Genomic DNA, 12,863 nt, shown 5'->3' with positions numbered 1-12,863 from the left:
TTCCTGGGCCCTTATTTATCAACAGTTTGTACGCACAGATGTGTGTGTAATGGGTGCGCATGATCATTCCTGCACAGAGAGTTGAATTAATCAACTCTGACCATGCTTACACGCAGCATCCATTGCAGGATAGAAAAAATTGCCAGTGTCAATTAAACACACATCCACATACGTTCTCTTTGATTAATAATTACTGATTAGTAATTAGACATGTAGCCTAATTGGTAATAAATCTATAAGAAGAAAAAAACACATCTGTGACAGGTGTAACATGGCTCATGTTGCATTACTGGATCTGTTTGGTGGAGAGCAGAGTGGCTTCTAAGAGTCTCAAAACAGATATTGGTAGATTAATTCCATGATTTGGGCCTTATGTTCCTCTCCACCCTGGGGTTTTTGGCCACCGGCACATTCCAGTCTCAGGTTGGAAATAGACTGTGAAAATTAAGTCTTGTTGCCTTCTATGTTTAATTGTAGGGATGGGCAGTTCAAGCAAAACTGACTATTTGACCATTATTTGAAGATCGACCTGGTGGTATCACGTTATTTCCAGGCTCCAGTAATGACAAGGGAAAATAACAATGGAAAATATATTTTTTAAGGCAAAAAAGGAAAGTCCCATGAGCTAGGCCTCTTTGATTTTCTACAATTTAGAGACTACGAAAATCATGACCCATCCGTAGGTAACCGGGGGCGTTTCTGAGTGCAAATGACCCAGAATGTGCAAGTCTGATAAATACAGATTTTTTTGTCCTTGTGCACTTTTTTCAAATTTTATTAGTAAGACAGATTTGAGAACCTTTTCTGAGCAGTGTTAATAAATGAGGGCCCTTATATCCTCTATGAGTCTATATCGATACATACCCCATGTTGGCATAGGTGTTTTCCACGCAGGGTTGTTTAGAACAGAACAGGAAGTGGACCTGCATTGACGCTGAGGGGCATGTTAACACGTAACTTGATTTTCGGTGGCATTTCGGATACTGCTATCACCTGTATTAAATGCAGTTGTAAAGTTGCATCTGATTTTAACAGCATTCTAATCAGGAGTGACTTATTGATATTTATTGACAGGTGCACAATCAAGATGAGACAGTGAATAGTCTTTGCCGATTAGACCCAGTCATCATCGTATTTTAAAGGGGTAATGAAGCAGTGCGTGATATAGGACACCTCCCTGATGGAGTCTAGACACTGATGTAGGTGATCGGATGAAGAGAATGGCTGAGACCTGGATGGATGCGGAGAGAAGTGGGCTTCTGGTGAGCTCAGACCTGGGGCTCTGGAGGTTAATGGGGTGAAGGAGGGTTTGCGAAGATCCACACCAAAATGATGACTGAGAGCAGCAGAGAGGAGAACGGATTTAAAGTTTGGCAGCAACGATATGATTGGATTAAGAAGATCGTGGCATAATCTGTTAAACTGAAAAAAGTAAACACCCACAGTCAGCTGGATACGATGTGAAATGTGAATGGTGAGTAACACAAAGATAGTCTTCCTGATTGAACTTGCGCTGAGCTTGTGAGCAACGATTATTGTAATTCAAGGTGAAGCAGTTCTGAAAAGAGAAGAAAAGATGGAGTAAAGTGCTTTGAAAATGCATTTTTCAGTCACATTCAGACCAGTTTTAACCTGAAAGTCTTGACATCATTTGACCCGTAAATAAAGAAACATCATGCTTCCTGGGCGCCACCAGCTAACGGTGCCCTGAAGCCTGCAGATTATCCACTGACATCTTCATTCTGTGGCTGTATTTTTTTGAAAATGCATACAGTCATAACTTCCTCTCCTGTAGGTATTACTTGGACAGCACAGAGGAAGGCGTCAGGTACTTCAGAATCGATGAAACCAGTGGAGTTATACGGACGACGCAGCCTCTCGACAGAGAAGACATGCCTTGGCACAACATCACTGTGATGGCCTCGGAGGTTGGTAGGTACCCAGTTTGCTTTCCATAAACTGAATGTTTACAAGTGGGCGAGTAAATGTACTGCACCTGCTGCGGTGTGTTTGCTCTTATGTGAGGGAGCAGATGTAGGTTTTCTTGGGTGCTGAATTTCTTGCCATGTTGGCACAGTTCCTACTTCCAACAGATTCTCAATTTTACATCTTGGAAAGTGCAAGAAAGCCTGGAAACTTGAAGATGTTCTAGTTCTGACTCAGTGCTCATATGAAATAGCACTTTTGATGTAGTTGTAGAGCTGCTACTTCATTAGGTTTGCAGGCACTTCAAGTTAGGATTATCTACATATTTTCCATTTATTTCTGCACATACTGAACATACCTTTCTCTTCACTGACGGACATATAAATATTTAAATAACCATGGTGTATTTCTCCCATGTTTGCAACCTTCAGGGACTGTAGTAAACACATGAAATAGTGTTATGCAGTTGGTTGAAAAAGGCACTTAAAAGAGATTGCTCTTTCTTTTTCCACACTCGTCTTGTTTAGCCCCCAGCTAATAGGAGACATTATAAATCTTTATCAGAACAGCATTCAAATCATTGGTGAGTTTTGTGCCACAACAGCATGATTTAAAGAGTAGAAATGAAGATAAAAGCATAAAAAGTAGGTGCTATAGTGCTACCCCCTTTTTTTTTCCTTTCCCACAAGATAACAAGACACCCTGAGGGCATCGTATAGTCAGAGAGCAGCCCAGGTTCAGATTCATAGTGTGTAAAATTGGAGGCAGAATCAATACCAACAAACGAAAGGTTCCATTAAAAGGAATGACTATATGAATCTGCACTGCACACTCTGCCTTTACCTACAGAATGGAATCAGCAGCACCTTTTCGGCACTGAACAGATTTTATTCAGATATTCACTTCAGTCTCGATGAAAGACACTTCAGCAGGAGCACCAGGACTCTGACTTGTCAGTCTTAGCATAACTATCGGTCCACAATTCCACCAATTGCATATCTGGAAAGAATGAAGAGAGGCAAGGGCTGTTATGGTTCACAAAAACTACAATCAATGGCTGTTGCCTGCAGCTGTTCAGCTAACCAGTTCAGTGTCAATGTTTTCTCCCTGACCATTTATTTAAGGGTCCCAGTGAACAAACTGTATGCAGCCCAATTCTACTATATACACATGCTCATATTCTGCTTATTTTCTGTCTTTTTCACTGAATTATATTATTTGATGTTCGAGAGTGAAATAGCTCATTTAATTTTGGTCACGCCATGAAAATTTCTTGCTTCAAATGGTAAAAATAAAGTGTTCAACAGGGAAAAGCATTTGTTTTGTATTTGGAGCTACAAATTCCCAAATCGTCAAGGGCTGAAACTTTGGGGTGGCTGCTGATTAGGGAACGAGACTTGAAAATTAACTTTTTTTACAAAATGGACCTTTAATTTGTTACACAATCCTGTTCATAATGACAAATAAATTACCTTTTTTTCTCTCCGACCATTTTTTAAGGGTCCCAGTGAACAGATTCTATATAGCCCCCTCCTGACTATATCTTATAATCTGGTTATGTCATTGACTAAATGTCAGTAAGACTCAAGTATTTGTAACATAATAGTTTTATTTAATATATAGAGTGAAACGCCTCATTTATGTTCAGTTATACCACACAAACATCCAACCTCAAATGGTAAAAATATAGCTTTAAATAAGGAAAAGCATTTGTTTTGTATTGTATCATTCAGATCAGTAACATGGTCAAGCCAAAGAAGTTACTTCAAATTTACATCCCTGGTCAACTATGATTATTATATTCCTTGACATGTCCAGTTTTCAGCGCAGCGAGATGTTCTAGCATAGTTAACAGTAATATTATAATCACTAATGGTGTTTAAAGTCCAGTACCTGGTGAGCTAACGGTGAAATTAACAATTACAGTTCGGAGAAAATAAGGACGAAGCAGATCATTTGCATACTGATTAGTATGTATTCACAGTGTATTTTTCTGATAATTACCTACAAAATCAAATTAGTCCCAATTGTTTCAATGTCCTTTCCCTACACTGAAAATTAATTCAATCAACGGCGGCTAACTTTAAGAATTGCTATCAGGTAAGTTGGCTAATTTGTAATCACAATTAGGCAAATCTCTCGCCAAGCGACAGAGGTGCTGCATGCTAATGTTTCTTTATCTCTTCACCTCTCCTTAGTATTCAAGGATACATGCCAAGATACTGTCAAAAGCCAGAATGATGCATTTTTACCCCTCTGAATGAGCAAGGACATACAGTGTCATAGTCACAAAGCAGCCTGCACAGTTGACTGAAAACCATCCTGCAGAAACTTTACCCCACCTTCTAATGGCCACCAGGAGTAGATAGACCATAGTGAGTGAATGATAAACTTGGTCCGTGATGGCTTAAAGCACAGAGATCTGCCTTATGATACATTAGATGCAATGTCAGACCTTTTATGCACAAGATGAAATAAGTAAAAATGTTGATGTATTAATTTAAAAGAAGGACTGCTGCACCTGCGTGAGTTGTTCTTCTGTTCAAGGAAGGTTTTGCTGAGTGAGCATGCTGTTTTTCCACACAGTCCTGCTACACAAACATACTGTAAAACATCTGGGAGCTACGCAGTAAAACTAGTCTTATTTGTTGGAGGCTGACGTGCCCCATGGGTTGAGGGTTAAATGCCTTGCTCTAGTCAGCCGATTCTCAAACTGGGAGGCGACAGTCGGGGGGGAAGGATGGATGACCAGGGGAAAAATCTGGAGTGAAACAAAGCTGAATGAATATTATTTACAGGGGAGTGGCCTGGATGAAATGTTAGCAGTTTCTGCAAACCATCTGGATATTTCCGCAAAACCCATCACATCATATGTTTTTATCTGATTTCATATTGGGAGGTAGAGGGGACGGTGGTGGAGTTGCAAGAGACAATGCTGCCAAGCAACTGACAACAGGTCAAGTCTGCATTTCGATATTGTAAGTGTGAAACTACTGGATATTATCGACGAGAGACCACAGCGCTCTATTATTTGTAAACGTCAGGCCATCTGCACAAAATGGGTATTTTAAGCCAAAACATGATGTTTTCTGAACCCTAACCAAATGTTTTTTTTGTGCCTCAACCTATCCAGAGCATAAGCACATCGTTGTGACAAGAAAATTGAACCTAAAGAAATGTAAAGTTGCAGCACAAAGAACACATTTTAACTTATCTGTGGTTTTGCAAAAACCTACTTTGCCCACCTTTATTCTGGCTATTGTGTTGTTATTTATGCGGGGAAAATAAATTAAGTCTACTTGTGCCATTCCAACTTGAGAACTGAAACTGGAAATAGAGAAAAAAACAGAACACCTTTACCACTGCAAGTGTTTTTTGGCGGTAATACGCTCAACCTCCAAATATCGAACAGAAATCCATGATTCACATTTGTACAGTTTGTGTAAATTAACAAATTAGTCATTAGTCGGCATCGTCTCTGCCTGGTATTGTTGTTGCTTCAAACAGGCCACATAAGTGCTGAGAAATCACATTACTGTCCCATTTCACTTCTAGGAGCACTTAAGCTTGACATTGCTGTGCTAATGGCACTATAATACTGTATGGATATAGATGGATTTCATATTTATTACTTTATTAATAAATATGAAATCTTAATTCAACAGGGCAAATCAGAATGTGAGTGTTAAATAATTTTTTTTAAACATATTTCATTCGTGCTGCCATTAAGACCATTTCTTTTTATTAAAATGAGAAGTAAGGCATATGATTAACAATCTTTATGAGTTGCTCATGCAGCACAAGGGGTAAATAATGCATCATAGCCGAGCACACCAGCTGGGAAAAGTAAATGCTGCACAAAGATGATCAGATTTGACTTTATATGGAAAATTGCCTTCTGCAGCATTGCATCCCTCAGTGCTTTTAAAAGACAAAACCCATAAGTGGTCTAGCACAGTGTGTCCCAGTTTAAAATTACACTGTTGACGCTCTACTTTGTTATTAAGGCTTACGTTTGACTTTCATCTCCTTTGTCGCTTGTTCTCTCTCTGCTCCAGACAACCCCAGCCTCCTCAGTCACGTTCCTGTTACCGTCCAGGTGCTGGACGTGAACGACAATCCGCCAGAAATAGCCACAGACGAGGAAGTCATTGTGTGCGAGAGCTCAAGGCCGGGACAGGTGAGCGTCTAGTATTCACCTAGAAAAGTCTGCGACTGCTATCTCTGTACCGTTTTTATCTCCCTCTGTCTCCTCACGCAGTCAAATCTTTTGCATCACAGACACACCTCGGGAAAGGGAAGTGTCGAGAGCTGTGCTTTAACCTCAGTCGCCCCCCTGACTACACACAGTTCGTTCTACACTGAACTATTGTTTCCCTCAGCAGTTTGGGCTGCTTACTGAGAGCTGAGCAATACGGGACTCTGAAGGCATTGGAGAGAGCTGCTTAATCATCCCTCATTCAAAATGAGTATCTTAGCAGCAAACCATGACAGCTCTAAATCGAAGCTCATTCCAATTTGCTCTCAGTAGCCTTTGATTCATTCGAATTAAGAAGGTTTTTGAGATATAGGGCAATCAGCAGCATGGAAATGGCTGAAAGAGTGGTTCAGCAGAGGATGATGGAGTAAAGGCTGGGCAGACACAACTAAATACATTTTTAATAGTTTCAAGTGAGTGGAAGAAAAGTTTGAATTAAAGTTTGCATTAAATTTAAATTAAGGTTGCTTTATAGCCTCGGGGTTCTTGGCTGAGGGGATGAAGTGGAAAGAATTATGTATTGTTTGAGACAACATATGTGGAAGGATAGAGATGCTCATTACTGTTTTAGAGTTTCGACTGTTATACGACAGTCGGTGTTCATCAAAATTGTAGTAGAAGTGGTTCCAATTAAGAGTTAAGTCTCTGCTCTAAATACATGCTGAAGATGCTTTATTGAACTGCTGGAAATGAATGAAGATTTTAACATGGCTTCTTTGCCTTTGGTTAGTGGCCTTGGGTCCCTGTAAACACAGCTTCAATGTCAAAGAGGGACATTTTCAGGTTCATTTTTTTATTTGGGGTTACTACTTGAATACGCTTACATGCTTTAATGCCCAAAAAATACATCATAATTCACATCAGAAAAAACATCAGAGTTCCCACTTTTTAAGCTCCTGTCTGTAAATTTGGAACCTTTTTATTACTGGTAGCTGTGTAATACTGTTTCACAACATTCACACTTTGAATTAATTTTCAGTGCCACAAGATGGAAATCAAGGTTCAAGATTTGTGAATAGTGTGAAAACAGAAGGTGCTGAAAGGTATCTGGCAGTAAATAAACAAATGAGGTGTTCTTGGGTCGGATTTTACGATTGGAGTGTGATATTTCCAACACACCTAAATGTGCTAACAGCGAGAGTGAGACTCTTATCAGCTCAACAATCACAGCTCTGTACGGCTCAGCGATTTGAAATTGTCAAGGTCGTAATGCGTCTATTAGTCAGAAAACTTTGTACTGAAAGATGTGGCACGTTCTCTTTACACCACTGATAGCCAAATTTAGCTGCTTAAACAAGAGCAGAGACACATCAGACTCATTAAAGAAGACCTATTGTGCTTTTTCAGTTTTTTTTTTCCTTTTGGTTCTGGTGCATGTAAAAGGTCTTGAAGGTTAAAACGTTCAAAGTCCACACCAACAGAAGCTCCTCTCTCCCAGAGAAAAACTGCTCCTGAAATGCCTCACCAGTAGTCCCGCCTTCTATGACTTAATGACATCACACTGCATCATCATGTCACATTATTTATGTCTAGCAGCGAGTTTGGCACATCAGAATGGATTTAGCACAGTTGCTCTGTTGTTGTTAGCGGTGCTGGCTCAGGCGTGTGTGGGCTGACCAATCAGAGGAGACTGGGTATTCATTCTGGGTTTTTTTGAGTATTAGAGCATGTAAACCTATTCTAGTAGTAACCCAAAATAAAATTAAGAACCTGAAAATGAGCATGATATGTCTCCTTTAAACCCCAAACTGCATTATAGAGAACAACGTTGCACCCACTCAGAACTCAGCTGAGATTTTCAAGCCAACAGCCAATTGTATTGCTTCCTCTTCTGCTTTGCAAAGCTCCCACTATCCTTAGAGTATCCTTTAAGTGTAATCAAGTGGCAGTTAGCTGGTTTTTCACATTAATGGGAAATCATTACAACTTTGGAGCCATTAACACTCAGAAGAAAGATAATCCTGCACTCCACAGCCAAAAGCTCCCACCAGGGCCATCCTGTCAACCATGACATCCACATAAGTAAACTCAAGCACACACAAAGTACATCCTAATACCGCACTGTTAAAGAAAGAAGCTTGTGCAAGTGCAACATGAGCTCAACAACACCCCCAAATCTCACAGCGAAGATAAGAACTCCCTGTGGTGACAGCAGTTATCAGGTCGTTTTTCTCTCAACAGCGGCTCTCTCCCTGCTCTCACTGTGCCTCTTACCAATTAAGGGTAACAAGATGACAAAAGTGGCAGTGAAGTTGCCCTCAGAGCACCCCTGTCATTGTTAGATGCCAGCCCCCCCCCCACCCCCACCTCGGCCGAGCCAAATGTTATGAAATCCTAGCATCGCGACCAGCCACTCTTTTTCAGGCAGCGTTCACAGGTAGAGGAGAAAATGTTACAAGACCAGTCAGCTGTAGGTCAGAGGAACTCTGGCTCTGACCAATTATGATGAACAAATCACAAGACATGCATCAGAAACTAAACCAGCTCCTTGTCCCGCATTCAATTAGAGTGAAAAGTGATTCTAAATGCAACGGCTAATTAAATGTTGCAGGTGTTGTCTCTGGAGAGTCATTTACCCTGCGTCCTCTGTACAACAGGTGATCCAGACCGTCACTGCAGTGGATAAGGATGACTTTGCCAATGGACAGCGCTTTTCCTTTGCTTTGCCGAGCCAGCTACCAGTTAATCCCAACTTCACCCTGAGAGACAACGAAGGTAATTAAGGCGATCAATATGTTTATTTGCATTTCTTATGAGTTCTGCACTCTGCCTTCAGGGCAGGGCTCCATCCTCGCCGCTCACATTCCAAGATCCAATAAGTTGAACTGATTTTCCTCATGCCTTGGAGGTGCGATAGAAATATGTGCTGTGTTTGTATGAGAAGATCCGAATACCACCGAGATCTACTCTGAGTTGAGCCTTCATGAAACATAAGAGTCATGGAGGTTTGGCATGTTTGCGCATTGTGTTGTCAAATGGATTACCCACTCTATTTCCCCTCATGCGTGCCTCATTTTGTGCCGGCAGCATTGCCATGGCAACCACCGCATCCTCAGGTGAATACCTAGCCTTACCTTGGTCTGCAATCACAGGGCTTTTAAAAGCTCTCAGCCAGAAGATCCCAAAGTTGCCCGCTGAGAGGAGGAGTTCACAGCACTCCGGATGAATCTCTGAGCCACAGAGAGGCAGGAAAACAGAGAGGAAGGGGAGCGCAGGAGAGATAAAAAAAAATCGATGTGATAATAGGAGATAAGTCTGCTTAGCCCTCGGTCCAGTTGCTTCTCACCACGAGCTTCCCCCTTGCCTTCTTCAACTATATTAGGATGCAGAGGCAAGTTTCGCTGTGGCACTTGGGAGTGGAGGCGGGCAGCAGGTGAGGGATGTCTCTGAGGGGCAGATGAATCAAACCAGGCAGAGATCGACTGCAAAACCACTCGAAAAAGACACAAGTGAAAGTGCAAATGTGGTATAATGGGTTTATTCGAAACTCGTCCTTCAGTTTTACACATATTAACCAGGTGGAAGGGTGATGCTATTTGTTCGGGGAGACGACAGAATTTTTACTTTAGTTTCCATGCTTGACCATTTGGAGTTTTTCTTTTCTTATATCAAGTACTGTCTAGTACTGAAGCCCTCATAGGTTTATAAATGATGTTTGCTTTAACAGAAATTAAAAGGCGTCACTCCCAAAAGGCACAAATAAACCTCGGGATAAATACTGGAGCCACGCTGAAACCTTTTTATCCGGACTATTTGAGGACTGTTACTTTGGCATCTTTTCACAGGCGTGACTATGTTGTGTATGTTAAAAACACATGTTAATATATGTACCATTCCTGTCACTTTGTGAATTTCCCAGAAATACCCTAGAGAAACAGAGGTACACCTCCATGATTCCCTGCAAAACATCTCTTGCTGATTTGCAATGTGCTGTGTTAGGGAATCACAGTGTGGACTTTAAGTGGAGCTTATTGTCGGTAACAAACAAGCTGGCCGCAGTGATGTAGTCATTCTTTCATTTGGATGCCTGCCATAATGCGAGGCATCATATAGTTGTGAACAGTAATATGTAAATTATGTCCTGCACAGCCACAGATACTACTATAGCTGCTTCTACACTGCAGTAACTTTCCCCAGGGACTATGAACCTTTAAAAGGAACTGATTGTGTCTCCACCACAAGAGCAAGGGTCTAAATTAACTTTCGGGGACACTATTTAACCCCCCAAAAAGTCCCTCAGGTGTGGTACCAGGGGAGTAGTACTGTCTGACGGCCAGGTCTAGGTCCTTTTGAGCATGAGTTGTGCACTAAAATGACTTGTAAAAAGCTTCATATGCCAGTGGGCAAATTCACCACATTGACATGCCTTGATGGGCTTGAGAAATCCTTTAGTTCCTGGGACTAAAGGTTCTGAGCACTTGGGTGGCATAAAGAGGTTAAGGGGTGAGGTTTTATCCGTAATATTTTGACCAGCTAAATTACAGACCTTATGATCTTGACAGCTTTTTTGTTGTGGGTAATAGCTCCTGTTGGACACATTGGGGTCAGATGAGGGATTAGAGTCTACTTGAAATGCATAGTGCAAATTAAACTCCTAAAAGACTAGATTTCCAATCCATACCCAACTCTTGAAAACATGCCCACTCTTGCAAAGGGGTTCTCTGAAAAGTTGTGATATTTATCACAGCCGAGCCATCTGCAGCAAAATATTCCCAAACCATTCAGGAAGGAAACCCTTCTTTCTTGAAGGATTGATAGCAGTTTTCTCGGTTCATGCTGTTTGAGTGATGGTGCCCTTCAGTTTGGGTCTCAGCTCTTGCTGCATACCATCCCACAGAATCTTGTTTTTTCTCGAGATATAGCTGTGATGTAATCCCATGTGGGATAGGACGATTGTGTCATGACATGGAAATAGAAAATTACTCATATTTTAATCATTTGCCAGGGAGAACTCGAAAGAATGGAGGGATGTCTTGCAGGACCTAAGATAGAAATTATTCCCCACAGGAGGAATCGTCACCAACAGATCCTGAAATACTTTAGGCTATTGGTTGTGCAGAAAGCACAGAAGTGGGATCCAAGTGAGCACTCTAACATACAGAGACCCTTGTATTTTACTCGCACAGTTTCCTTTCTTTTACCAGGAAATCTGTTTAAGAGTCTGTTCTGATTTGGAGCAACAACCTGGACGGTTAGTTAACCAAATGAAAGGAAGTCAGCTGCACAGTGAAGCCTTCTACTGTTCTGTTGACCACAGAGAGTAGCTCCACTGGAGCAGCTAAATGCCTTGATCAAGGGTGAACATGGGCTAGCTTTGAGACAAAAAAAGTGGTCCTTGTTTTAAGAACTATGCTCTAGACTACCCACTATTGGACAAACAATTATATTCAGCTGTTAATCAATGAAGGACAGTGTCGTCAGTTAGGGTTAGGTAAAAACTCGAATGACAACCCATAATATTACAGTGTTTAGCATCAAGACCTTTTCGCAACCCGCTTCTCATCTGCTTATTCATTTATATGATAATTCCTCGTCCACCCAGAATGATTCATATCAATTATTATTTCTCTCCGTTCCTCCTGGCTCATCTGCAGTTTCACGACACCAACCTCCCTCTTAATGTTAAGCCGGTGCGCTCAGAGTTCACGCCGCCTCAGTCATCTCTAGTCACTCCGAGCCTGCATTTGCACTTCCACTCAAAAGAGGTGTCAGAGTCATATAGCGTCCTACTGCCACTGTGTATTAGAAGTTATTTGCTGTGTACACAAGATCCGGGTGAGAGAGAGAGGCACAATGCACCATACTGTCGAGTCCTGTGTCTGATAATTAAAGTAAGCTCTTCACACTCCGAGCAACTTCTTTCACTGCTGTTGTAGCAGACCAACAGTTGGTGGCTGCTCGCTGCCAGAGCCTAATACCTCCCTCTGTTGTTGTGCAACTGACGAAAATCCCTCTCAGTCACTCACACGACTAACTCTCTGATGACCTCCTTTCCTGCTCAGTTACAGTTTGCTCACAATGGATCCGCATGAACTCTGATTTTTGTAACTCTGTGCACAGTTTTTGCAAAAGCAGGACACTCTGATGTACTTAATGACTACTTTTTTGGTTAAATAACTAATGATACCTTCAACTGATTGCCCCTTCTCATTCATTTCAGGTGATTTAACAATGATGACTTTTAAAAAGGACCCATTAACTAAAGCATTATGGCTTTTTTGGGAAGCTATTTTCCGTTCTCGCAACCATATCAGATTTGTTAAAAGCCATTATCTTGTTGCAATTGGTGCTTTTCGTATGGAGACCTGGAACAGCTCCAGCTCTGTTTTACTGAATCAGATCAGCGTGGCGGTTGAGTGTTGATTCTTAAGCTTAAAAGAAAACACAGAGTCAGCCTTAGTTTCAGATCAAGGCCGTCTCCTCGCTCGATTCGCGATCCTCGTTTGCGGAGATGAAGGCAGGGATCCTCAAACACGGAGGTGTCACGTGGATGTGTTTGCACAGTTGAAGTGCTGAATGTGCCGCAATAAATGCAGGTCAAACTCCTACAGTGTATTAGGCACCATTAAAACTGTGAAACAAGGGGGGTGCTTCTACTCAGCTGCTCCAGGAAAGCACTTTGTGACAAACCTGTTCTGTTAAAAGCCCTTTAAATACATTCAACTTGACTATCCCTACT

At 41.5% G+C, this 12,863-nt stretch overlaps 1 protein-coding gene across 1 annotated transcript in view; it reads left to right on the top strand.

Moving 5' to 3' along the window:
• The window catches only part of LOC141014486 (cadherin-18), a 95,578-nt gene that overhangs the window by 65,629 nt on the left and 17,086 nt on the right, over positions 1-12,863 (top strand). Inside the window, exons 8-10 of the mRNA XM_073488299.1 lie at positions 1,796-1,932; positions 5,985-6,106; positions 8,782-8,899. Of these exons, the coding sequence (XP_073344400.1) occupies positions 1,796-1,932; positions 5,985-6,106; positions 8,782-8,899 (377 nt within the window). The remainder of the gene's footprint in view (positions 1-1,795; positions 1,933-5,984; positions 6,107-8,781; positions 8,900-12,863) is intronic.

Source organism: Pagrus major, chromosome 19 (assembly GCF_040436345.1).
Source record: "Pagrus major chromosome 19, Pma_NU_1.0".
NCBI lineage: Eukaryota > Metazoa > Chordata > Actinopteri > Spariformes > Sparidae > Pagrus > Pagrus major.
Note: the sequence above shows the minus strand (reverse complement) of the source record. Positions and strands in the feature narration are given on the sequence as shown.